Source organism: Haliotis rufescens, unplaced genomic scaffold, assembly GCF_023055435.1.
Source record: "Haliotis rufescens isolate VD_foot unplaced genomic scaffold, xgHalRufe1.0.p SCAF_7, whole genome shotgun sequence".
In the NCBI taxonomy this organism is placed as follows: domain Eukaryota; kingdom Metazoa; phylum Mollusca; class Gastropoda; order Lepetellida; family Haliotidae; genus Haliotis; species Haliotis rufescens.
Window position 1 is genome coordinate 53,357,251 of NW_025964361.1, and position 24,615 is coordinate 53,381,865.

The following is a 24,615-nucleotide window of genomic DNA, read 5'->3' on the forward strand; positions in this document are numbered from 1 at the left end:
TTTATCGTTTCATTACCCAGAGATAAACCTTTGTGACGTTAGAAATAACAAAGCGGGCGAGGATTAAGGATTATCGGGTTGGTTGACTTTTCAGAACAAACGACGTATAATGTGGTTACAAGCATTTGGGTAAATACAAATTAGAGAATAAAAAATAGACGAAATAGGCACGTATAACAATCCATAACAAATTGTATCACAGTTTGAACACATTTTGAGTACAGTCGTCACCGTTCATGACAACGTAAGCAGGGGAGAAGACAGCATCTGCATAATAGAAGACATCCATGTCAGCAGTCTGCACTCTGTGTTTAAGTAGATTAAGGCTTCTGTTAATGTCTGTTTATTTATTTCCTTTGGGGCATTTTTTGAACTCACATCACATACCTGCAGTTGAATTCATTTAAACTCACTTGAGCTTAAACTCAAATAATGTAATCTCTATTTGAATCATTTCTTTTGGAATACAGTTGCGATCTTCAACTATGCCAGTGTTTTAATCCCTTATAACAACATCGCATCGCATGCAGGCAACATCAAAGCAATTTTCACTTTGATCACAGAGGTCGATTACCCGGTAAGACACCGTCTGATCGTATCAGATGTTATTTTATGTCTACCCAAAATTCAAAAATACGTTCTGTTCAAATTGCTCTGTGCTATATACATTATTTAAATTTGACAAAGAAAGATTACATTCAGGAAAAGTAAGGAAGTCATTTATCTGATATATTCTTCGTTAATAAACAGCAAACTGTTATTTATATTTTTTATTTAAATGGTTGTAATTCCGGGATAATACGTTTTGTTAAACAAACAGTATCTGTCGAGAACATATAAAACGTCAAGTTTTGATTTCCAATCATACAGATAGACGGGAACACTGAATCTCCTTCAAATGATAGACACATTACCAGGCAGTTATAATATTATGACATCTCCCTTTCAAGTTAATAATAGTCAGTGAAATAAGTCTGGGTATCACTTTAAGACTAGACTTGCATAAATGTTAATATTGTTAACTGCCGGTACCGTCACCTGCATATATGAACCGAACAAAGACAACGAAAGTCTTCATGCACGGTGCTATATGCCTACATACATACACAGGCTATCACTTATACAGTTTTACTGAACTACAATGTCAAATGCCATCACAATGTGACAGTTGTAAGGTTCTAAAGGTATATTTTGTAGGTGAAAGATTAGATCATTTCAAGTCACATGTTGTAACAAATATAAGCAAACAAAACAGTATCAAAATAATGTTTGTTTTCACGAATACGCATCTTCCTCAAAGTACCATAGACGTTGCATTGCTAGGCCTCATCCTAATCCCGAAGAGAAGGCAATGGCTAACGACAAAGTGACTATGGCTGTGTACAATTGTGTGCATATTTCGCGCATTACTCTGTTCCTCGCAGCATCAGCCGCAATCAGCTGGCCTTCACCAGCAGCGGTTGAGCTTGGTAGGGACGGAGGACTATAAAAGCTTGGAACTGGTCTCCATCCAGATTAATTTTTCGAGCTCATTACAGAGGGAGCAAATTCTGAGGGATGCCCTTGGTTAAACATGGACTCGCCTCCAACCTAGAACGGTAGAAACGTCTATTACAGAATGGCCCGGCGGTCGATGGGTTTACTTGGCCCACAGTATTGATCTCGCCCAACACTTGTTCAGAATCAATCTCGAATTCCACTGGTATATCCGCCACCTAGCGGCAGCAAGATGAACTACTGGAGAGACGCGGAGCATGCGCGCTTGGGGACACAGTTTTCTCGCAACGTGTGATCTATTTATTTCAAACACATGTTGTAGTGAAATGATAATTGCTCGTACCTCTGCCAAACAATGGCCTTTCTGACGGATTTTTGGGCGATATTTTTCATCGCCTTTCACATTTCTGGGTAAGTACAGCTGATATGTCCCCTCTCATTCATGTAAGGCTCAGTGTTTATGTGTGGCAATACCACAAGGTTTTCGTTGTGATTGCTGTGTATTCTTTATTTCAGAGCGTCCAAAACGGGGGAACGGTTCCAAAATGTCACGGATACAATCAAGGGGCTCCTAGAAGGTTATGACGTTCGTCTTCGACCAAGTTTCGGAGGTAAGGTTTTCCCTTCTCTCTCATTTCCTATATTCTAACCATACTAGCTGTATTTCGGCAGCATCGATCGCTAGAGAGACGGTATTAGGCTCACGGACATTTGATAGCGGCAACCTGTCACTACACTGTTGCGTCTGTACGATTGATAAGTCAGAACATGCAATATTGACACTTGTGTCACAACCAGCCTCCTGACAAATCATCTTGTACACAATATCAGCACAGTCAAGCTTCTGTGAACACCGTTCATTTGTATGTATGTTTACCTTAAGCTAAACGACTGTTACTAACTGTTCTGCATACATTGGTATGTCCTATGTACATATGATTCAATATGTCAATATTCTGTAACAGTTTGTTTCCTGACTATAGAAATCATCAATCATCAAGTGTAAATATTTAATATATATGTTCAGTCAGTCAGTTTTGAGGCATACAGAGAGCCGATTAAAAAAAATTCTGATACTAAATCAAATAATTAAGTTCCATGATACAACCATGACAGTGAAAACACATTGTCATGTTCCTGAAAGAATATTTAGAATGATTATTGCTATATATGAACCTTTAGTGTTTATTATTTTCTCCCAAATCACCTGGTTTCATTTATAACGGATAGGAGATAAGGCATGCACGATGTGCATGTGTCGACATTAGTAAATACAAAGTTATCTTTGTAATAATTGACAATAATAATTGTCATTTACCACAGCATGGGAAAACAGGAACGTGCATTTCTAAAACATTGATTAAAGATACCAGATCTGTCCCAGATTACTGTCAAGACAGTGTCAGTATCGAATCAGTGAAATAACATAACATTGTGTTACGTTATCCACGTCTCCTTCATTTAAAATGAGTTCCGCAAGCCGACGACTAAGTGTTCCTTAGTGTAAGTTACATTGGAGAATCATTAGCATTACAAAAAGACATTATCAGACCATGGAGACAAGGCATTGAATGGTATCTCCATATATGCCTCTCATTGCTACGCCATAAAATATGACTTTCAAAAATATTCAAATAAACAAATATTTTCTTTTAAATTTCTCAAATGGGTTGAGGTAGCTCGTTCATTTGCATTCGTAATGGGGTTTGGCTCTGTAGCTAATCTATTCACACGCGACGCTGAAATCAAGAGGAATCCACGTTTATTCAATTACAAGGCTATGCTGTTTGAAGCTGTGTGGTATGTCTTGATGGATGGGTATTTGATGCACGTTGATTACCGCTCATTTGAGCAATGTGTTTATACACACTCACAAATAGAGAACTATTCTATAAAGTGACTGCACTAACAAACGGAAACATAGGCAAGAAATTCTAGTACCGCATCATGTTTCTCAACAGTATTGAACAACGCCATCCGTTTCGCAATAACATCTCATTAGCTATTTTTCTGAAGACTTTTTCTGCTTAAGAAACGTACCAATTCTAAACGAAGATCGTTTCAATCTTGTTTAACTATTTGGATTGACGACGTGGCAATGTGTTTAAATAAATATGCATAAAAGTTCTTCCGTTTTCACGGATATCAAAATTATTTTCAAAATGCACCTTTACAAAAAAAATGGATATAGAAAAAGAAGATAAAGAAATATATCTGAATTCATTTAAGTGGAGATCTGAAAATAGTTTGGCGTAAATAAAGTAATATAACATTTCAATCCTTTTCATATTTTATCTTTTATGGCAACTTATTGGATCTATATTTCTCCACTCAGAATGCCATGCTATTGCTTTCTCCGTCACGCTATTATGATTAGCATATCGTGTCATCTGCGTGACTACCATTCGATTTCCAGCATGTAACCTGACATTAATGTTGCCATCCAGTTCTGCAATGCAGTTAGTCTTCAATAAATCCTATGAGAATGACATCGTCTGACTAGCTCAGCTAGTCTCAGTCAGTAAAGACCGATACCTCAAAAGACCCTGTCAACTCCGTCTATCGACATGACTGATCATTCTCCTGAGCTTCTAATACAAGTAACACCAATTGCTCTGAGCTCATCAAAGATCTTTCTCAGTCGCCGACAACTATCTGTGAAATTGACAACTCCGTGTATTGCCCAATTTCAGGAGTAGCATCAGGAATACCTGATATTTACATCATTTCAAATGATTGGCATTATTTATATTGCTTCATATTCTTTCGTTGATAAATCAAAGATGCTGGATGTCACGATGCCCTGTATCAAACGAACATGGTACCGCAGTTAATTGATATGTTGAGTGCATGATAAAGTAGAACTGAGGATGTATATTGACTCGGAGTAAGACTCTGATAAAGTATTGAACAACTTCAGCTGGAAATCAGTAGAGCCACCATGTTGCATGATGGTCTTCTGAGATTTGATCAATAATGTTGAGATACAAGTGCAATCGTATGTACCATGTACATGCCTACATTTAAAGACACAACGCAAATGAGTGAATCAAGTCTAAAGTTTGTAAGATCTGCAAGTATGCAGTTTTAAGAAAGAAAACAGACAACCAGATGAACACACGGTGCCATTTAGAAAGTGGTGAGATGTAACAAATGTTCTATTTGGGGAACACTTTCTTAGTATAGTACAGATTCTCGTACAACCAGATGTTGTATGTCATTCTGATACTAACCATCGATGAGGGCCACATTTTCAACAAACATGAAAACGTCAAAGACCTGTTAGGGGTCATACTTCAAATGGTTTGTCTGCTTTTACTGAATTGGTGCGGAATGTTTATAAAAACCTAAAAACCTAAAAATAAACTTGAAAATTTAGATGACGCCAGGTCTTTGAGAAAGTAGCTGTGACATGAGAAATAAGACAAACATTGATATAATGTACCGAGTGAGAGAGTGTACATTCAGAAACAACTTTCTTTCACTGAAGTGTTGTAATTATTATAAAACACGTCTACCAGTACCTCACTAAATTCATCATCATCATCACCATCATCATCATCATCATGCATGTGCATATTCACAAATCATTTCCATCACAGTATCAAACTCTATTTCTTGATAACTTCATTTAATCACCTGTGCTCAAACATAAGCACTTCAAATATTTACATAAAAGTTTCCCCGCTATGTATTCCATGACACAAGAGACATATCAGAGCGAAATATATTTCTAACAAAGTAACAAACGTGTGCGAGGTTTTCCTGGCCCAACACTGAAATCAAATTGGTTTCTATTTTTGCTTCCACGGCCCTATACTACAATGTGAATTCCCTGCAAATTATATTATTGATTTTTACAACAGCGAAAATTTCATTAGAACATCGGAGAAATTAGAAACTGGTATTTTTTTCACACTTCTCTGTATTTAAGGAGGAAGTGGTCTCTGCTCTTGACCTTTCGCACCAAAGACGGGGATATCGCCTCAGTGTGACGCATAAACCATTAATTCGTGATTTACTGCTTCGCTACATGACAGCATGGCTTACAGCAAACAGTTTATCTGTTGATAGCAAGACATGTTTTTAAGAGACGTTACCAGACACGTTTTCTGTTGGTTGTGTTACCAAGTAGTAGGATTCAATACGAAATATGTTCCTTAAACAATGGCATTCAGGATACACGCCGTCGAATCATGGGACAGGGTGACTCGCAGTCTGCCATGGCCTGACACTGCCCTGTTAATAAATAAGCTTGTGTCGTGTGCCTTTATGTTTCATGAATTCCCTTCTGAAACCATAGGATATACATTCTCCTCCCACTGACAAGGATAATATCCGACAAGGACATGCATGTGTTTCTTTTTGACAATGACATGGTCGACCAGAATACACATTTCCTGCATACTGATGTGAACAGGATTGAAAAGATCACACATTTCCTTCATACTGACTTTGATGTGGTTGTGAAACAACACACATTTCCAGCATTTTGACGTGGATAGGGTTGACAAGAACACACATTTCCTGAATACTGACGTAGACAGGATAGACAAGAACACACATTTGCTGAATACTGGCTTGGATGTGGTTGACAAGAACACACATTTCTTGAATACTGACATGGACATGGTTTACAAGTACACACAATTCCTGCATTTTGATGTGGACAGGGTTGACAGGAACACACATTTCCTGAATACTGACGTGGACAGGGTTGACAAGAACACACAATTCCTTCATACTGACGTGGATAGAATTGACAAGAACACTCATTTCCTAAATACTGACGTGGATGTGGTTCACAGGAACACATATTTCCTTCATACTGACGTGGACAGGGTTGACAAGAACACACAATTCCTGCATTTTGACGTGGACAGGGTTGACAAGAACACACATTTCCTGAATACTGACTTGGATAGGGTTGACAAGAACACAAAGTTCCTAAATACTGACATAGACAGGGTTGACAGGAACACACATTTCCTTCATACTGACGTGGACAGGGTTCACAGGAACACACATTTCCTTCATACTGACGTGGACAGGGTTGACAAGACCACAAATTTCCTGAATGTTGACATGGGCAGGGTTGACAAGAACACACAATTCCTTCATACTGACGTGGACAGAATTGACAAGAACACTCATTTCCTAAATACTGACGTGGATGTGGTTCACAGGAACACATATTTCCTTCATACTGACGTGGACAGGGTTGACAAGAACACACAATTCCTGCATTTTGACGTGGACAGGGTTGACAAGAACACACATTTCCTGAATACTGACTTGGATAGGGTTGACAAGAACACAAAGTTCCTAAATACTGACATAGACAGGGTTGACAGGAACACACATTTCCTTCATACTGACGTGGACAGGGTTGACAGGAACACACATTTCCTTCATTCCTTCATACTGACTTGGATGTGGTTGACAAGAACACTCATTTCATGAATACTGACTTGGATAGGGTTGACAAGAACACAAAGTTCCTAAATACTGACATAGACAGGGTTGACAGGAACACACATTTCCTTCATACTGACGTTGACAGGGTTCACAGGAACACACATTTCCTTCATACTGACATAGACAGGGTTGACAGGAACACACATTTCCTTCATACTGACGTTGACAGGGTTCACAGGAACACACATTTCCTTCATACTGACGTGGACAGGGTTGACAGGGACACACATTTCCTTCATTCCTTCATACTGACTTGGATGTGGTTGACAAGATCACACATTTCATGAATACTGACCTGAATGTGGTTGACAAGAACACACATTTCATGAATACTGACGTAGACAGGATAGACAAGAACACACATTTGCTGAATACTGACTTGAATGTGGTTGACAAGAACACACATTTCATGAATACTGACATGGACATGGTTTTCAAGAACATCCATTTCCTTCCCACATGCAAGAACAGGACCCATAAGGACACTTCCTTCCTTCATATTACCCGGACATAACTTCATATCACGATTAGGTCCCACAAGGATACACATCTCTTTTCATTGACAAGGATATGAAAGCAATAAACACATTTACTACTTGATGACAAGGACACACATTCTCTTCCCACTGACAAGAATATGATTTTATCAAGATAAACTTTCCCTTCTCACGGACATTGACAAGATCCTATCGGGATTCATTTGAACAAAGCAAACAACAATCAAACTCCAGTACTTCAACACAGACTTAAGATAATCGTAGTGCAAGTGGGCCCTGATACACATTCCCCTTCCCACCAACAAGGGTAATATCTTACTAGGATACACATTCCCCTTCCAACCAACAAGGATAAGATCTTACTAGGATACACATTCCCCTTCCAACCAACAAGGATAAGATCTTACTAGGATACACATTCCCCTTCAAACCAACAAGGATAAGATCTTACTAGGATACATATTCCCCGTCCAACCAACAAGGATAAGATCTTACTAGGATACACATTCCCCTTCCAACCAACAAGGATAATATCTAACTAGCATACACATTCCTCTTCCAACCAACAAGGATAACATCTAACTAGGATACACATTCCCCTTCCAACCAACAAGGATAAGATCGTACTAGGATACACATTCCCCTTCCAACCAAGAAGGATAATATCTAACTAGGATACACATTCCCCTTCCAACCAACAAGGATAATATCTAACTAGGATACACATTCCTCTTCCAACCAACAAGGATAACATCTAACTAGGATACACATTCCCCTTCCAACCAACAAGGATAAGATCGTACTAGGATACACATTCCCCTTCCAACCAAGAAGGATAATATCTTACTAGGATAAACATTCCCCTTCCAACCAACAAGGATAATACCTTTCTAGGATAAAAATTCCCCTTCCAACCAACAAGGATAATACCTTTCTAGGATACACATTCCCCTTCCAACCAACAAGGGTAATATCTAACTAGGATACACATTGCCCTTCCAACCAACAAGGATAATACCTTTCTAGGATACACATTGCCCTTCCAACCAACAAGGGTTATATCTTACTAGAATACACATTCCCCTTCCAACCAACAAGGATAATACCTTTCTAGGATACACATTGCCCTTCCAACCAACAAGGATAATACCTTTCTAGGATACACATTCCCCTTCCAACCAACAAGGATAATACCTTTCTAGGATACACATTCCCCTTCCAACCAACAAGGATAATATCTTTCTAGGATAAAAAATCCCCTTCCAACCAACAAGGATGAGATCTAACCAGGATAAACACCACATTCCCAGCGACAAGGATAATAGCCTTGAAGAATGCACATACACGAGTGAGTCTTCTTCGTCCATTAATAAGGGGCGGTGGGGTAGCCTAGTGTTTAAAGCATTCGCTCGTCACGCCAAAGACCCGGGTTCCATTCCCCACATGGGTACAATGTGTGAAGCCTATATCTGGTGTTCCCCGCCGTGATATTACGGGAATATTGCTAAAAGCGGCGTAAAACTTCAATCACTCTACCATTAAAAATGGAAGCAAGAATTGGCATTCAATTAATTCAAGATTTGTTTGGTTAGATATATATTCTAGATAATATGATTGTTTCGCTGAACCAGTCCAGTATGCTGAATGGCAAAGAATAATATAACCCTGGTGGTGTCTAATTATGTCTGTCAACAACAACACTCAACTTAGCGTATGACCATAATTCCAATCTATATGTGTAATGGTGGAATTAATTCAAATTTCCCACAAACATATTTTCTAGAGCGTGCAAATTCATACAGGGAGGGAACAAGGGTTAAATCAAAAGCATGTTCCATCAGCTGTCACCAGGTTCCGTTATGGAATATAACGGCGCCATTTACTCTGATGTTCGTGCTGATAGTTTGGAATGGATAAACGTAAACGGTAATGAAAAACACGATATGTGAAACACGACACCGTCCACGAGTGCAAGTCAATATTAGACACAGCAACGTGGCGATTTTACTGTTATCACACTCTATATTGATGACAATGTTGTAGCCTGTCGAGGTGTTTTGTATTTCTATTGGCAAGATCATCCAGTACAACAGTCCTCAGAGTGAGTCTGGTTTAACGCCGATTTACACAGTATTTCAGCTGTTATACACCGCATCAGCCTCATGTGGGAGGAAAGTGATGCAAGACGTTTACCACTTCAGTGAAACCCACAAGCACGGATGTGATGCTGACAACCTAGATACATAATCAGGGCGAATGTGGGATTCGAATATTTTTAGAACGACGCATTGCAGCATATAAAATGAATAGGTAACTCGAATATATCAATTATTAAACTTAGCTTCATGAAAATATTGCATTGCATATTAATCAGTACAAATACGTTATATGCTTCAATATCAGTGGTTGTTGTAAATGAATTTCGAGAACAATGCAATCAGTATATAATATCAAAGATCGCATTAAATTACAAACATTATTGCATTGGGGATAATCATATTTTCATTTCACAAGAGAGTGAGTGTGTTGGGTGTAACACCGCTTTCTCTCACTAGGGAAGGAACATGCCGAAATATGTGTATGGTCAAAGCGATCATCACATAGGGGCAAACCGAATACTTTGTACTCCAAGAAATGAAGAACTCTCACACGTCCGAGGCCACGTCCGAGGCCACGTCCTTCAAACATCGCTCTGCCTTCACTGTACTGTGGTGAATGTAGAACAATGTTTACTATACCTAAATGGGTTAATAGGCGTCAGCGACCAGCATCCTACAAAGAGCCTTACAATAAACAGAAGCTTTACCTCTGGATTAGAATGCCAGTGCTATGTTTACAGAACGCAGGCAAGTTATTGTAGGATTCATAATTACTTCTCTACAGTACATCCATGTCCATCTATCATTTTTCCAATGTTTCCAAAGGATACGGACGGACCCACATTTGTATTGATTATGGACTATTTTTTTAGGGGAGCACTCACATGTGAAAACATTATCAAATGAAAAAGTGAATTTTCTCATTTACTTTGCCTATGGAGAAAATCACATATATTCTGATTTCCTCACGGAATCAGGAAGTGGTCTAATGCCATACCCTCTGAATCTTATGAAGGATGACGCTTAAAATATACGTAACCCTAATTCAAATATATCAAATGGCCCATAAGAAGATTGAGCCATCCTGGAATTTGCCAGATAGGCATCGTAAAAATGAATCATTAATCTTTGGGGGAATATGCTTATAAACCTTTTGGAGGCATTTTATATTCTTTGAGACGACTTAATCCAGTATATGAGTCAGGGAAAATAGCCCTGCCATCGCTTCATGTGGCACACATATCACTGGAAAAGTATCTTAATACTCAAAAGACGAGCTCCCTTTTATTTGCTGCCAAAAATACTCTATATGAGGATCACACCATCAATTCATGTCTACTGAAGTGACAATGACGGGCTTCAAACTATAATTTTCACAAATATCGTGTCCGGTTGACCACTCTTTTCATGGTAGCCATGATGATTCTCGTAGCGGTCATTTACAATGAACAGCAATCAATCACTGTCGAACTCCTCGAAGATATAATGTGCAATGGACAGATGAAAGACTATGATTCATATTCCGTATTACCATTGAGATCCCTCAGAAACAAGATATGGAGAAATCACATCCGTGCCAATGATCAAGTATATATCATATTCCAGGCGTCGAAACTTGCAATAGCTGTATCGAGGCCGTGTTTTATAGGCTTGTGCAGGCGATGATACATACGTTTAATACATTTAGTAAAGTCTAGACCTATGTATATGTACCACAGCCTTCAGATATCATATTTTATTGTGTGAAGTATTCTAACCTTTTAACAAATGTTTCGATTTCTTCTCTTCTTTGAAAAGGCTTTGTCTTATTTTATTCTCTGAAAGGAAAGTATTTCAGATACTCAACTAAACTGCCAAACCAAGTATGAATCTATGTTTGATGGTGGCTAAAAATGAAACAAACAAGAAATGGTTACTCGATGGTGATGTATTTGATACGGGTATCAACTGTAAAAGACCCTAAGTTTGCAGTGTTTCGTGGACTGTTATCAGCCGAGTAACCTTTGTAATGTTTGGGTCAAATCCGATTTTTAAGTCTGTACTTTGTTTTTCCCGGCAGTAAATTAAAGGTGAAAGACTTGCTCATATCTGAGTCCAATAGAAAGGAAGACGCCAAATCGTCAAAGAACCACGCATTCGAATTGCCAGTATCAACCGCCGTAGACTCATAATGGAATCGACGTTAACAACCCTATATTCACAACTGTGGGTTAAGGTTTACAGTTGGCGTGAAGAAAACCTCTATGGCCGTCGACGTCCAGGAATGTTATTTGAGGATGATACATTTGCGAAGTGTGGCAAGTCTTTAGGTTGAATTGGCAATTATATCCCTGTTACTTTGGTTAAATGTGAATAGCACGCAGATATCCCCCCAGACAGTACTCTTGATCTCTATCGCTTAGACAGAACAAAATCGATGGTTAGGGGTATTCATATTCGTGTATCTGTCACATAAGAATGAGCTGAGCTTCACAAAATGAATGGGATAAATCGAAAAGACTTACAGTCATGAATGATTGTGAATAAAAGGCCAAAGTCTTCAATCACTCTTAGTCAGGCTAGATGTTTCATACTAACTGGTCATTTCAAAGCCTTTCCATATCTTTTTGTCTCATAAAAATTGTTTGTGGTATCATTTTTCACATTTTGTAAATTGATTGATTTAATACTCTGTTAATAAGGATATGATTACAAATAAGAAAACTATTTCTTGCTTTAATGAAGTTATACGGTTCCAGATAAGTCGAAGATGCTCTAAAATATGTCACTTGATCTCTTATTCTAATATATAGTCGCGGGCAAAGGTTGGAAAATGTTATTTGACCAAAACATTAGAAACGTTTCAAAACGTTACAAGACCGACAGCAGTCGACGAAGCCTGCTTACTTGAGGTCGAAAACACAACTATGATACCAAGTACAATTCTATCAAGTACACACCATCGAATAACCATTTCTTGTGTGTTTCAGTTTTAATCACAATCAAACATGGGTGTATACTTTCTTTTGCCCGACAGTTTACTTGTATCAGTTCTTACAGACCCCTTATTACCCCGGTACCACCACAGTGCATCCATGGCATGCATGTTACATGTCGGTATAACCTCGCCAGGCGGAACGGCATGCAATAGACCTCCGCAAGGAGGCCTTCTGACACAGCCGTTTTTTGCTATTAATTTGTCCACGGTCTCGGGGCACAGTACTTGGCTCATCATCTGTCTACTGTATCAAGTATTAATATGTAATTAATCCAATACAGTGATTGGAAAAAGGCAATGCCGTGATGATATGTCCCCATGTGGCAATATTTGGATTATGCAGTAGTTGTAGTTTGCGAATATCACATACTTATTTGTTCGTATTATCACGCAACACTATTTCAGTTGCATAAAACAAGGTCACAATTTTTTTATATAGAACATGACGAGACGGTCTAATGTTTTTTCATAGTGTGGCGGTTTCTCATGGTCGACATTTCTGTTCATTTGCAGCTCCGTAAGAAAGAAAGAAATTAATTAAATCAGCTTTTATCGAACAGATTCAACTTTGAAGAAGTCGGTTTTTGCTTTACTGTCGTTATTTTGGAAGACGGTGCAGTGGTACAGACATAATTTGTTTGCCTGTGAGTGTCTGGCACTGAAGGTCATGGGCTCAGGGCTCACCGCTAGCGTATTATACAAGACCCACAAGCGAGAACTACCATGAGATGGGTTGCAGCAATAGATGCCTGGAGCGAGATGGTAGCTGGAATTGTTGATCCCAGGGGGTTGCAGCTTGATCAAGCCCGAACATTGATTCGCTGACCACTTCGAGATTTCATACTGCACCCGCTTTGTGAATAACGGTCCCGTAAAGGCGGCAGTACATCACATTAACGTTAGGACAACTTAATTGTTAAGTATACTTCAAATAAGAAAACAACTTGTTGAAATGCATGCCTACATGGTTTGGGAATTACAAACCAGCTAGAACATTAATTAACATGCAAGTCATCATAGTCAATGCCAGCATCAGCAAAAGTATGGCAGCGTTTGTTTGTTGTCTAACACCACACGCAGCAGTATTCCAGCTATAAGGCACTTATACAGCAGTGACCCATGGTTGGTAATATGACTATATGGTCTAAAATGACATGAGACACCTACGTAGGTAATAATAATAACACTACTGTAGGCCTCTGTCATCAGACTGAAGTATATATTGTTATTTTAAGACGATAACAATATTACTAATACTAAATGCAGTATGGACATGGATAGAACTCTGACTTAGAAATATATGCTGCAGACACACTGTACCGAGGCCCTATAATCTGTCATTGGGCAAAATGTTTGCGTGCCAATGACGTTATGGACAGATAGCGCTTTAATTATTAACTACATCTTGTCTGCTACTCCACCTAATGATGCTATGGTCTGTTTCTGATTTTTAGAGTCATTTTTCTTTGACGGAATATGATACTCTCAGAGAAATACAGAGTACATATCCACAGTCAAAATAATTAGCACTTTTACATGGAGTATTACAATCTGAAAGTAATCGTGAATTGTCGTGAGATACTGGTATGTGTCGTAAACACACTTCAAATGTCATACAACATGTAGTTTCACATCCGCGGTAGTGCTCGTCGTTGAAGTTAATCAGCTGTTTTACACATTGCAATGGGATTGTTCGCTGTATATCTCAGTAAAGCTTTCAAAACGCTTTTTGGTATACATGTGGAGGACATTTCTAAATTTAACGCATCAGTGACAAACATGTCCGATGAAACTTCCTATTTTGACTTGTCATGCGTTCCCGTGCTGTTTCAGGTAAACGATTGACTTGCCTTTACATGTGTTTGTGACTAGTGTCACCGGTGGGACAGGATTCGCTCACCTTTTCGAGGCCACCTGGTATCATGACTAATTGATAGTGATTCATAAGCAATTGCTCATGATATAGTCGGAATCATACAATCGACTGTTGGCAGAAATTTCTTATGATTATGGAATGGATTTGACGCTTTAATTTACACATCCCACTGACACAACAAGAGGCATACAGATATCACAGTCTTTGTTCAGTAGAACGTTATAAGATGGTACTTTTTGTTACCCTGTCTAGCGCTCGGCATTAAGGGTCTTAAAACAAGAATTGGTCGGCTCGGAGTCAGTATTCTGTGTCTGAGTGGGGTATTCATGTTAAACTGCGGCATGGTACCTCAGTGGGCTAGCACTTTTAATCGGCATCAGTCCGGACTAGTACAAGTAGCCACACACACACACACACACACACACACACACACACACCACACACAAAACACACACAAAACACACAAACACACACACACAGACATACACACACGCACGCTATATAAGTGCAATAATCTTGGACGCGACGATAAACCCCATTTCACCTCACCTCAACCTATTCAGTAGAAATAAACATCGTCCTACGTCACAGCTGGAGTCTATTATACATTCTGCATGTACAGAAACAGGAAGCCTTACCATCAACAGCTCAGACGGATATATCTACCTCCGTCATACGTTCGGTTCAGCATTCAATGTCATTCCCAAATGCAAATCTACATTCTATTTCTGGCAGCAAGCTATTACACAGTGAGCCTGCATCTTCAAACCTTGTAAAAAGCACCGACTTAATCTATCCCTCTTGGACGCTTGGCTCCGACCGAGACGACCTCATCACTTTCACCCAAAGGTAAACGTAACGCTGAAAGGTTACCTTATACTTGCGACACAATTCATATTTGCCTTCCGTATCTGAGAGGTTTCATACAACGAGTGCGAATACATGCACATATGATGGTTATGTCCGAATGGGCGAGCCATTAGTGTACATCTGAAGTGGTTCTGAATGAAGGACACAATTAAGGAACTGATGTTAGTTTACCGTTGTGTCGACTAAGTGTGTGAGTGAGGTTTTACAGCGCTTTTAGCAATATTCCAACAATACCACGGTAGGGGGAGGGGGTGGGATAATTGGCACCCATATTGGGTTTTCGGTGTGACAGGCGAACCAACTAGGATCCACCAGCGCCACCCCTTATTAAACGCGATCAGGGGAGGTCGGGTAGGCTAGTGGTTAAAGCGTTCGCTCGTCACGCCGAAGACCCGGGTTTGAATCCCGACCTGGGTACAATGTGTGAAGCCAATTTCTGGTGTCCCCCGCCGTGATATTGCTGGCATATTGCTAAATGTGGAGTAAAACCATACTCACTCACTCTTATTAACTCACACTTAAGCGCGATCCACTGGGTGTAACCACAGATAACCTCATAATGATCTAAGGATTTGCCAGCATGTACCTCTGCGAGTAACCAATGTCTACTGCCTGTTAGGCCTATCTGTACAGAAACATGGCAGCCGAGTCAGAACTGTTGGAGCTATATGACAGGAAACCCAACATATATTGTTAAAGGGTTGTAATTCACGGTGTGTCAGTATAGATGGAGGAAATTCTAACGTGCACTTGGTTGAAACCAAAGATTACAGTAAAAAGGAAATCAGCGTATCCTGGCACGAATAAGGGCATCAACTCCGCAAAGTGGCTTCTGGAGCTTTGGACTTCGGGTGTCATTTCTCTTTTCCTTTTAAAACCTCATCCCGATGAGAATAATGGTTCTCAATGACAGACTATTCCACATAACGTTAATCTGATAACCGTAACAATTGATGGGATTAGTTAATTTAGGTTCCACTGTATTTCAAGGAAACTAGTACTCTGAAACCAAAGTCGTTTAGATGGCGATGGCATACTGCGAATAAGACACACGTCTGTAGACAACCTATGGAACTTCTTCCATTAGTAATTGGTCATCTGCTACAGGGGCCATTAAGGATGATAAGGACAAGAAATGGTTACAGCACCTCGCCGTCAAATAGCCGTAATGTAAATTCTCCCATTCAGCCTCACACGCAATGTGGCACGTTAATGCAACTGATAACCATATTCAGATAGATAACATTACCTCTACTCATACTTACTTGCCGTTATAATTGTGATACTGAGTGTGATCAGTGATATAACAACGTATTGATAACACAAGTGGGTGTCTCCAAATGTACAAGAAGTTGACAAACTTAAATGAAACGTATATCTTATTAATATTCTGTAGTTAAAGTTCAGATCAGTTATATGCACCTGGGTGCCGTTGCACAAAACAAGCTTAGCGCTAGGAATGTCATAAGTCTATGTTAAGGTATGGGAGTTATGATCACCTTAGTGTTATGTTCGTTATATACAACGGCACCCTGGAATAAACGTTAGGAATAACTCTTATTTGTCGTATATTCCTATGTGTCTTTGGGAAAGAAAACTAAAATCATATTCCCGACATTTTCATAAATGTCTAACATACCACTCACACCCGATGACACGTTGGCATATGGACATCGGGAACACAATGTTGTTCCATATGGTGGCAAGGGCTGGCTGTATCCTATGATACGAAGAAGTAGAGGAAGCATTTGAAAGTTAAGTCAAATAACTCTTGTCATTGAATAGTTACAAAACACGTTATCACAAAATTAAGGCTTCCAAATTTCAATAGGTGTATGTCACTTTGTAAACCAAAGCAAATATGTTTCGTGAGAAAAAAATACAGAATGCAATTCTTTAAATGTTATTTCACACAGATATATATAGTTAGGGTGCTTGATTATTTTCCAGCTGTATATGCAACTTATTTGCATGTGTCAGCTGGCACGTGTTAGTCATTTGTACTCGTCAAGGACATAAAACATCTGTTGAAAATTGCCATTATTAACTGATATTGGTGGGCGTTAAAAACGAGCACACGCCCTCCTCTTCTCTGAATAGTGTTGCATTTCCGTGTGAATACCGATACAGATGGTGCTTGATCTTCAAATATGATATTCATTCCATCGCTGAATAGATATACCCATTGATCCTGCTAAACGCGGTCATTACAAGTCCGACATACAAAGGGCATCACTTTGTCACTGAAGCTCCCAAATCCAATGTCATTAAGAATTAGTTTGGGTCATGGCTACAATACTAGTGTAAGTGTGAGAGGTCCAATTCTGCTGGTGGCAACAGTGAGCGGTTTAAATTACACACCCTCTAACTTGAAAGGATGATTACAGCTTCGGACCACTGTGGCCAAACAATCAATGCAAGATCCTAATCTGTTACCCGTACCAGTGACTATGTGAAAACGGTCCCATTCGCACGATGTCACTATTGGTCTGACAACAATTGATTCTGTACCAAGGTCTTGGTACACACTGGTATAACGTGTGCTTGAGCCAAGGACTCTGCAAGGGTCTTATTTCACATGTGGATGTTGTATTCGTGATTTGTTCTTTGGGGCCATGAACTTGCATGAACCTGGTATTGATGGCGCATTCATCAACCTTGACACATGTCTCGGTACATTTAACGGTTGCGCTTGATCAATATATCCTTTGTATCTTCATATAACACACATGTACGTTATAATATCGACATTATGTGGTTTATCTCAGCATATTCCAATTACAAGGAATATTATACAGAGTTGCATTGTACGTCGAGTTTTCCCCGATTGCTGTTTGTGGCACTGTTTTCTATGTTGCAACACGATGATTTACAAATGAATAGACTTCCCGAGCGGTATTGACATATGTAAATAGTATTTGAAGTGACTGACACTTTTCACCAACTACGGGGACACTTGAGAAGAGGCTTCGCTAATTCAATCTGAACAATTTGGTTACTAAGGACCACCACTGTCCTTTACAGAGACTCCATGTTAAGTGTCCTAACGTGCCAAGAATGCCTATTTTATTGTCAACAAAGGGCACATTCTGACCACTTTTGGTTTTGAGTTCTCCTATCTTGTTCGGCTTTCCAAATAAATCAAAATGTGTTCAACGATTGGGGTTAATAACTGCAGAGAATATCTTAAGCATTAAGTAGGTGAGTGATTATTGCTGAACGCCGCATCACCAATCTTGCAGCTATTTCTTATATGTCCTGATTTCTTAAAGAGATTTCGTAGGATGAAAATGGTTCGTAACCACGTCTTCTTGGTGTTTTTCAATCTAGATATACTTTGCGAAAATTAGCTAGGATAAAATTAAAACATGTTTCAGTAAGATATTTAATGTATGATTTAAATACAGTTTTACCCTTTGATCATATCAGTTTAAGCACTGTCTCCATATTAAATGCCCTAAATTAACAGCCTTGTTGTTGTTCTTAACTGATGAGCCCACTCACTCCTGGTTACTCAGTCTTAATGAAGGGCTTATCCCTTGATGGCTACTCAAAGGCACCTAAAGGGTCAGGAAGATATAGTGCTCCCAAGAACAGACAACGGGAACCAAGCTCTGATTCCTAGACCATCCCTGACTCATTTGTTATCCTGAATCTCGTTAAAGAATATATTCTCATCTTTCAGAAAGCATAGTGTCTTCACACTTGGGATCGGAAAAGCTCCTATTAAGTCATCTAGATCAGAAATGGCAGTACTTGGTAGGGTAGGCATTGATCTAGGGCGGTTCGGTTGTTTACTTCCATAATTACATTGTATAAACGAATCAGACAGCTGTCTGCCTGTTGTAGCAGACATCGGCTAGAGAATTCCTCTTCTGTCAAATCGAGTACAGGCGACTTCTCACTTGAATCACATCTACTAATCACTACATAATTGCACCTTGTTGATATGACATCATCAAATGGTGGTACAAATAGGGCACTTTTTACAACAGCTTTGAAGAAAGAGAAGAAAGCTTGTGCGTGATTTTTATATTTCTCAAGGGTATCTTAGAGTAGTACGTGAATCTGTGAACAAATTGTGTCATGTTATTCAAAGGCGCAGTGATGTTTATACTGAATAGGATTAATGAACAACGACAAGTACCAAGAGTGATCGCGCCTCATCTATCAGAGATACGTCCCTCTGTTAACTCTTTTATATACCAGTTTCCTTTCTGTAACTTGCTGTCTTTCTCTCCATCTGACTTGGTTTTTTTCTGCTTGAGATCATAAAGACATGTTTTGTTTGTTTAATTCTTAAACACATTTTTAATTAAACGTTCCTTAAGGAGATGATTACCCTTTTATATTGTTTCAGAAGTGGTGAATACTGGTAACTATATATTAACATCGTTTTAGTTTCAACAAAATCATTAAATACGTTATCGTGTCAATGATTCTGTGGGGCGGTCGGGTAGCCTAGTGGTTAAATATTTATTGCTAAAAGCGGCGTTAAACCATACTCACTCACTCACTCACTGAATATTCTGGTCCATCACTTGATTGTCTGGTTTGTTTACAGGCCACCGTGGCATGGCAGGAGTATTGCTGTGCGGCGTCAGGATACAAACACTTATCACATTATCATCGCCGGATTAACATATCTGACAGTGCAATACAGACCTACTGCCTTCCTTTAACAAACACTCACGTTTTATGAACACTGCATGAATGCCGGGTGTTACTGTTTGGGCAGGACATGTTTACACATTTAATCGAACACCTGGTGTCATCACTCATTTTCAGAGAGCCATTCACATTGTAACCGCTATTTATGGGCCTTTTAGGCCCATTGGAATCGGATAATCGAGACTGGTTATTCTCTGGCGTTGACGTTTGATATTTACATGTATGTCACACATACATTTTCACATATGTTTATGTAAGAATATTTGTCGTGATAAGACTATCATTTATTTGTTTTTTAAACAGGAATACGTTTTACAATATTACGTGAGGTAGTTAGGTCGCTGGTTTCAGCCTTCGCTCGGCCTACAGTAGTCCTGGACCCAATCTCCTTCCATAGAAACATTGGACTGGTTACTATAATGACGGAAAGTTCAGTTGCTTCACCTTGGATTAATACTTATATTCATCAGCTGACAGCAGAACCATCGTATCCAATCGTTAATGTTCACAAGGGAAACACGTTCTGGAACAGCAGCAAGCTCACGTAAGATACAATTTGGATTACGGGTTAGATTCGAGACAGAAACCATTTCAATATCACGAGAAATAATTTTTATTGCTCATGATTATTTTTTCATTAAAATAAATGTTTTATCTCGAAGCTGGAAATGTGACTCTTTATTCACGTCGGATTCTGATAGTCTGAAGCAAAATGTAAATGAATCATACATATTCATTTATCTAGAAATGTCAGCTCCCTCACGATCAGGGTATATTGCTTCAAAGTTGTAATTTTATTATAAGTAAAAAAAATATCTTTCATTTCGTAAGTATACTTCGTGCCTTGACAATACCTCTGAAAGCCGGTTCGATAAATTGGTGCACACCATGATGAGGAGAAGGTATTCAAACCAGAATAGACTTAATAAAAGTCCAATAAGGGGATTGTGTCCCTGGCTTTCCCACCTGGGTAGAATCACTCCATTTTCATTTTGCACATAGCTGTTCAACCAGCAGCCTCACTGAAGATGGATGCCCTTCCAAGGTGAAATAATAGTGTATCTCGTACCTCCCTTTATGTGCCAGCGCTGAAAACACAAGGCCTTTCAACGCAGGCGTTTTCACTAAAAACACTATAAAGTCTTTTTATGGAACCCCATTTTCAAGCAATCACGGCAAAAGGACACTTTTAAGAGATATGTTGTGATTGAAAACAGAAGCAATAGGCTCGCATTAGTGCATCCAAATCCTCATGCCAGTAAAATGCAATGCCCTGGTTTCCAAGACCTGCTTGGCAACATTATCTACTGCCGGGAAGGCGCCTCTGTATTGATCCTGTGAGGGTGATATTTTAAATTACAAGGCAAACAAACCCTGCTAAATTAACGATACAATGTAAGGGTTTCAAGCTCATTCAGCTCCTAAACTTCCCCATCACTGAAAGGAAGTTGCGGCCAAGACAAATAAAAGTCAATGTCGTCATAGTAATGGGAAGGTTTTGTTCCCATTTTACAATTGACCGTTTCAATGAACCTTTCCCACCCCGATGTTAATGACAGACAAGCAAAGAGGCTCTTTATTTGATTAAATGTCTGAACTAGCTGCCATCGATGATGATGTAAATACACGTCAGTGGAGACTTGGAAAAGTAAACATATATATACAACCAGGAGCTTGCTTTTAACTTTAGTGGATATGATCATCTTCTTGAAAATTGACTTTTTTCTCAAGGGAAAGTGGAAACACAAACTGCAGTCACGTGTAGAATTAAAACAAGACGTGATATGGACCCACATGATTATATATATACGGCATACCCAGACAAATATGCAGTTTAAAGTGATATATGTGTGTACTATGTATGCAATAATATCACACGCCAACCTGCTTCATAGCTTGTGTATATCAGAAAATAACAGACACGAATGCAGTTTCTGTAATACAAAGCCTCTCTCCGTATCAATATCAAAGGAATACTATAGATTTATTGTGGTAATAAAACCCTACCATATTAATATCTTGCAATAAACAACCGCATGAATACTAGTTTTCATTGTCGTTTTTATGGAATGACCATAGCTTTGTGTGTAAATACACACCTGTGAGCAATATACAAGGTTAATCGCACTGTAAGTCTTTTCCTTACGTTTTCATGTCACTATCTTGAATTGAAGTACAACTAGAAGATAGAGCTCCACGAGAGCTCACTGTTTGATCACGTAATGTAATAATATCCCGATATACTGTTCATCATATATTTTTTTGAGCGATGTGGTCGTCACGTGCGTATTTTTCTTGTTTTTGACTGTTACTTAAGTAAGAAAGAGAATGCGTCACTCATTAATTCTTTCACTCACTCACTCACTCACTCACTCACTCACTCACGCACGCACGCACATACTCACTCACTCACCCGGTGACGTCACGTGCTAAATATCACAAACGAGCTTAGTGGAGACGACTTTATACATCTTTCACTAACTTTCCTTGGAAACATTTTTAGACAATACATTGTACTCTGGACGTATAGCCATAGTGTAAGATTGTTATCAGGGTTTGTAAATAATCGTGAATGGCATTGTGATTGCGAGAAGATATATTTCATCGTATACAGGATCATCCCAAGTTGTCATAAAAACATGTACGTGTCCTGCTTGCATAATGATAATAAAAGCGACAAAACCCATTCCATGACAATAAGAAATCTCTGCTAACAGAGACCATTGTACGATTCCGACTATATGATGAGTATGGGTTTATGAATCACTACCAAAGGGTGATGATACTAGGCGTTAGCAAAACGGTGACCGTATCCTCCTCCACCAGTGACACCCGTCACAAACACATGCAAAAGCAAATCAATTATTCACCTGAAAGGGGAACATTTGTCCAAAACTCATTTTTGAAGCTTCCTTGCGGCCTTTAATGTTCTGACCATGGTCAAACATTTTGACACTCTTTGAAATGTTCGAAGAAAGAGCATGCTTGATTGTACGTCAAGATTTTTGACACCAAAGGCTGGTGCTTCTGGAATATTGCTCGACATAAAGGGAACACTATTGGGAAGTTGAAGTCATCCCCCTTGTCATACAGTCATGTGGATAGTTGTTGGGGTTTTTAAGTGATCACAGCACGGCCACTCTTATACCTCTTGTGATCTAACATAGACGTATAGTAGATTTCCTTGTGCTAGTGGACCCTCCCTATGGTACAAGATAACGTTGTGGCTCCGATGCCAATGTCACATGCTGACTTATCTACAAAAGACTAATATATATTTCTCAGGCGCCAATCATCAACTGACAAAAAATCGGAATATGTTATTAAATAAATACATTGTCAGATGTCAGCAGTTTTTCAACCCCAAATAAATATGAAATAGCGCATCCGTCGCTAATGATCAGCTTCAAAAGATGCGTGTCTTGCAGAAACAAATTGACAGAAAGAAACCAATCTCGTTAACTCCCCTCAGTCTCCCACCCCCATCCATCCCTAAATACCATTACGAGAATAAGACACTCGGTCTCTAGGATGTAGACACCAAAATGTTAAGAGTTCAGAAGTAAAATCCATTCGACACCTACATCTGCAGCACAGTCGTGAACCTACGTTATGTGAGCGGAGTTAGTCGTCGGTCTGGCACGGTTCTGTCCCCAAGAGAACACGTTGACAGAGACCTGGACTAAAACGGTTGTCTATCATATTGCAAGAAACAGATTCATTTACCTTCAAATGTCTCGCTGTCACATCCGTCTCAAATTGAATGTAAATATACGTATATGTCTAGACGACATTTCAATGATGTCTCTACAGTAGTACCATAGCTTCTGCCACGAATTAAATGAAACCAACGTTAATCCTTTCTAAGAGGTTGGCACTATCAGGAACTGCCCGTTGGCATCGACTGACTAAAGGCTTAGGGGTTATATAGCAAATGTTCCAAGATCCAGACGCAGAAACTATGGGCTTTCTCATAGAATTCGCCCGCCGCTATGAAACTCTCATTAGGTAGAATTCTTTAAGGTAGAATATGGTGTTCGGTTATGTCGAGGACATGGATATTTTCAAGACACTTCCGTTGGCATACGAATACTGGCTATCGTTAGCGCTTATATTCTAGATGTAGAATTTAATAGACGCGCCGGTGGAAAAGGTTACACTAAGAATTAAAATGTGAGGAAACAGTCCTGTACTTGTACTGATGGCCGATCTGTCGCCATAGTTCGAATTGATCATCGAATGGCGTGTTTTGAACATTTTCTTAATGTTTTAGGTCGTTGGACGACAACACAGTTTCCTTGTCGCTGCCATCTAAGCTTGACTGGCTCGACTCGGGAACTGAATTTTACAACACCTCTGATTTGGAATTTGAATGAATAATATGCTCCGAGTGCAAAAAATGTCGATTTAGATTTGTGTTAACCATCGATTACCTCTTTGATTCCTATAACAATATAAGCGATTTATATTCATTTCATAAACGATTTGATTATTTCATAAGAGAACAGAACGCTTTCTTCATGTTTTGTATCTTTTTTAACGTCAGACAATTAATGTTTAAGCAAACGCCATTATGGATTCGTGTACAAATGATTAGAAAGGGATAAAAAAGACATCACGCCACTGTAGAAGAACCCATTCCATGGAAAC

General features: G+C 39.2%; 1 protein-coding gene across 1 annotated transcript in view; it reads left to right on the forward strand.

The window, feature by feature from the left end:
- Positions 1–1,516: 1,516 nt before the first annotated feature.
- LOC124133680 (gamma-aminobutyric acid receptor subunit beta-like) overlaps positions 1,517–24,615 on the forward strand; it is a 75,957-nt gene continuing 52,858 nt past the window's right edge. Inside the window, exons 1-2 of the mRNA XM_046498141.2 lie at positions 1,517–1,908; positions 2,014–2,108. Of these exons, the coding sequence (XP_046354097.1) occupies positions 1,853–1,908; positions 2,014–2,108 (151 nt within the window). The 5' untranslated portion in view covers positions 1,517–1,852. The remainder of the gene's footprint in view (positions 1,909–2,013; positions 2,109–24,615) is intronic.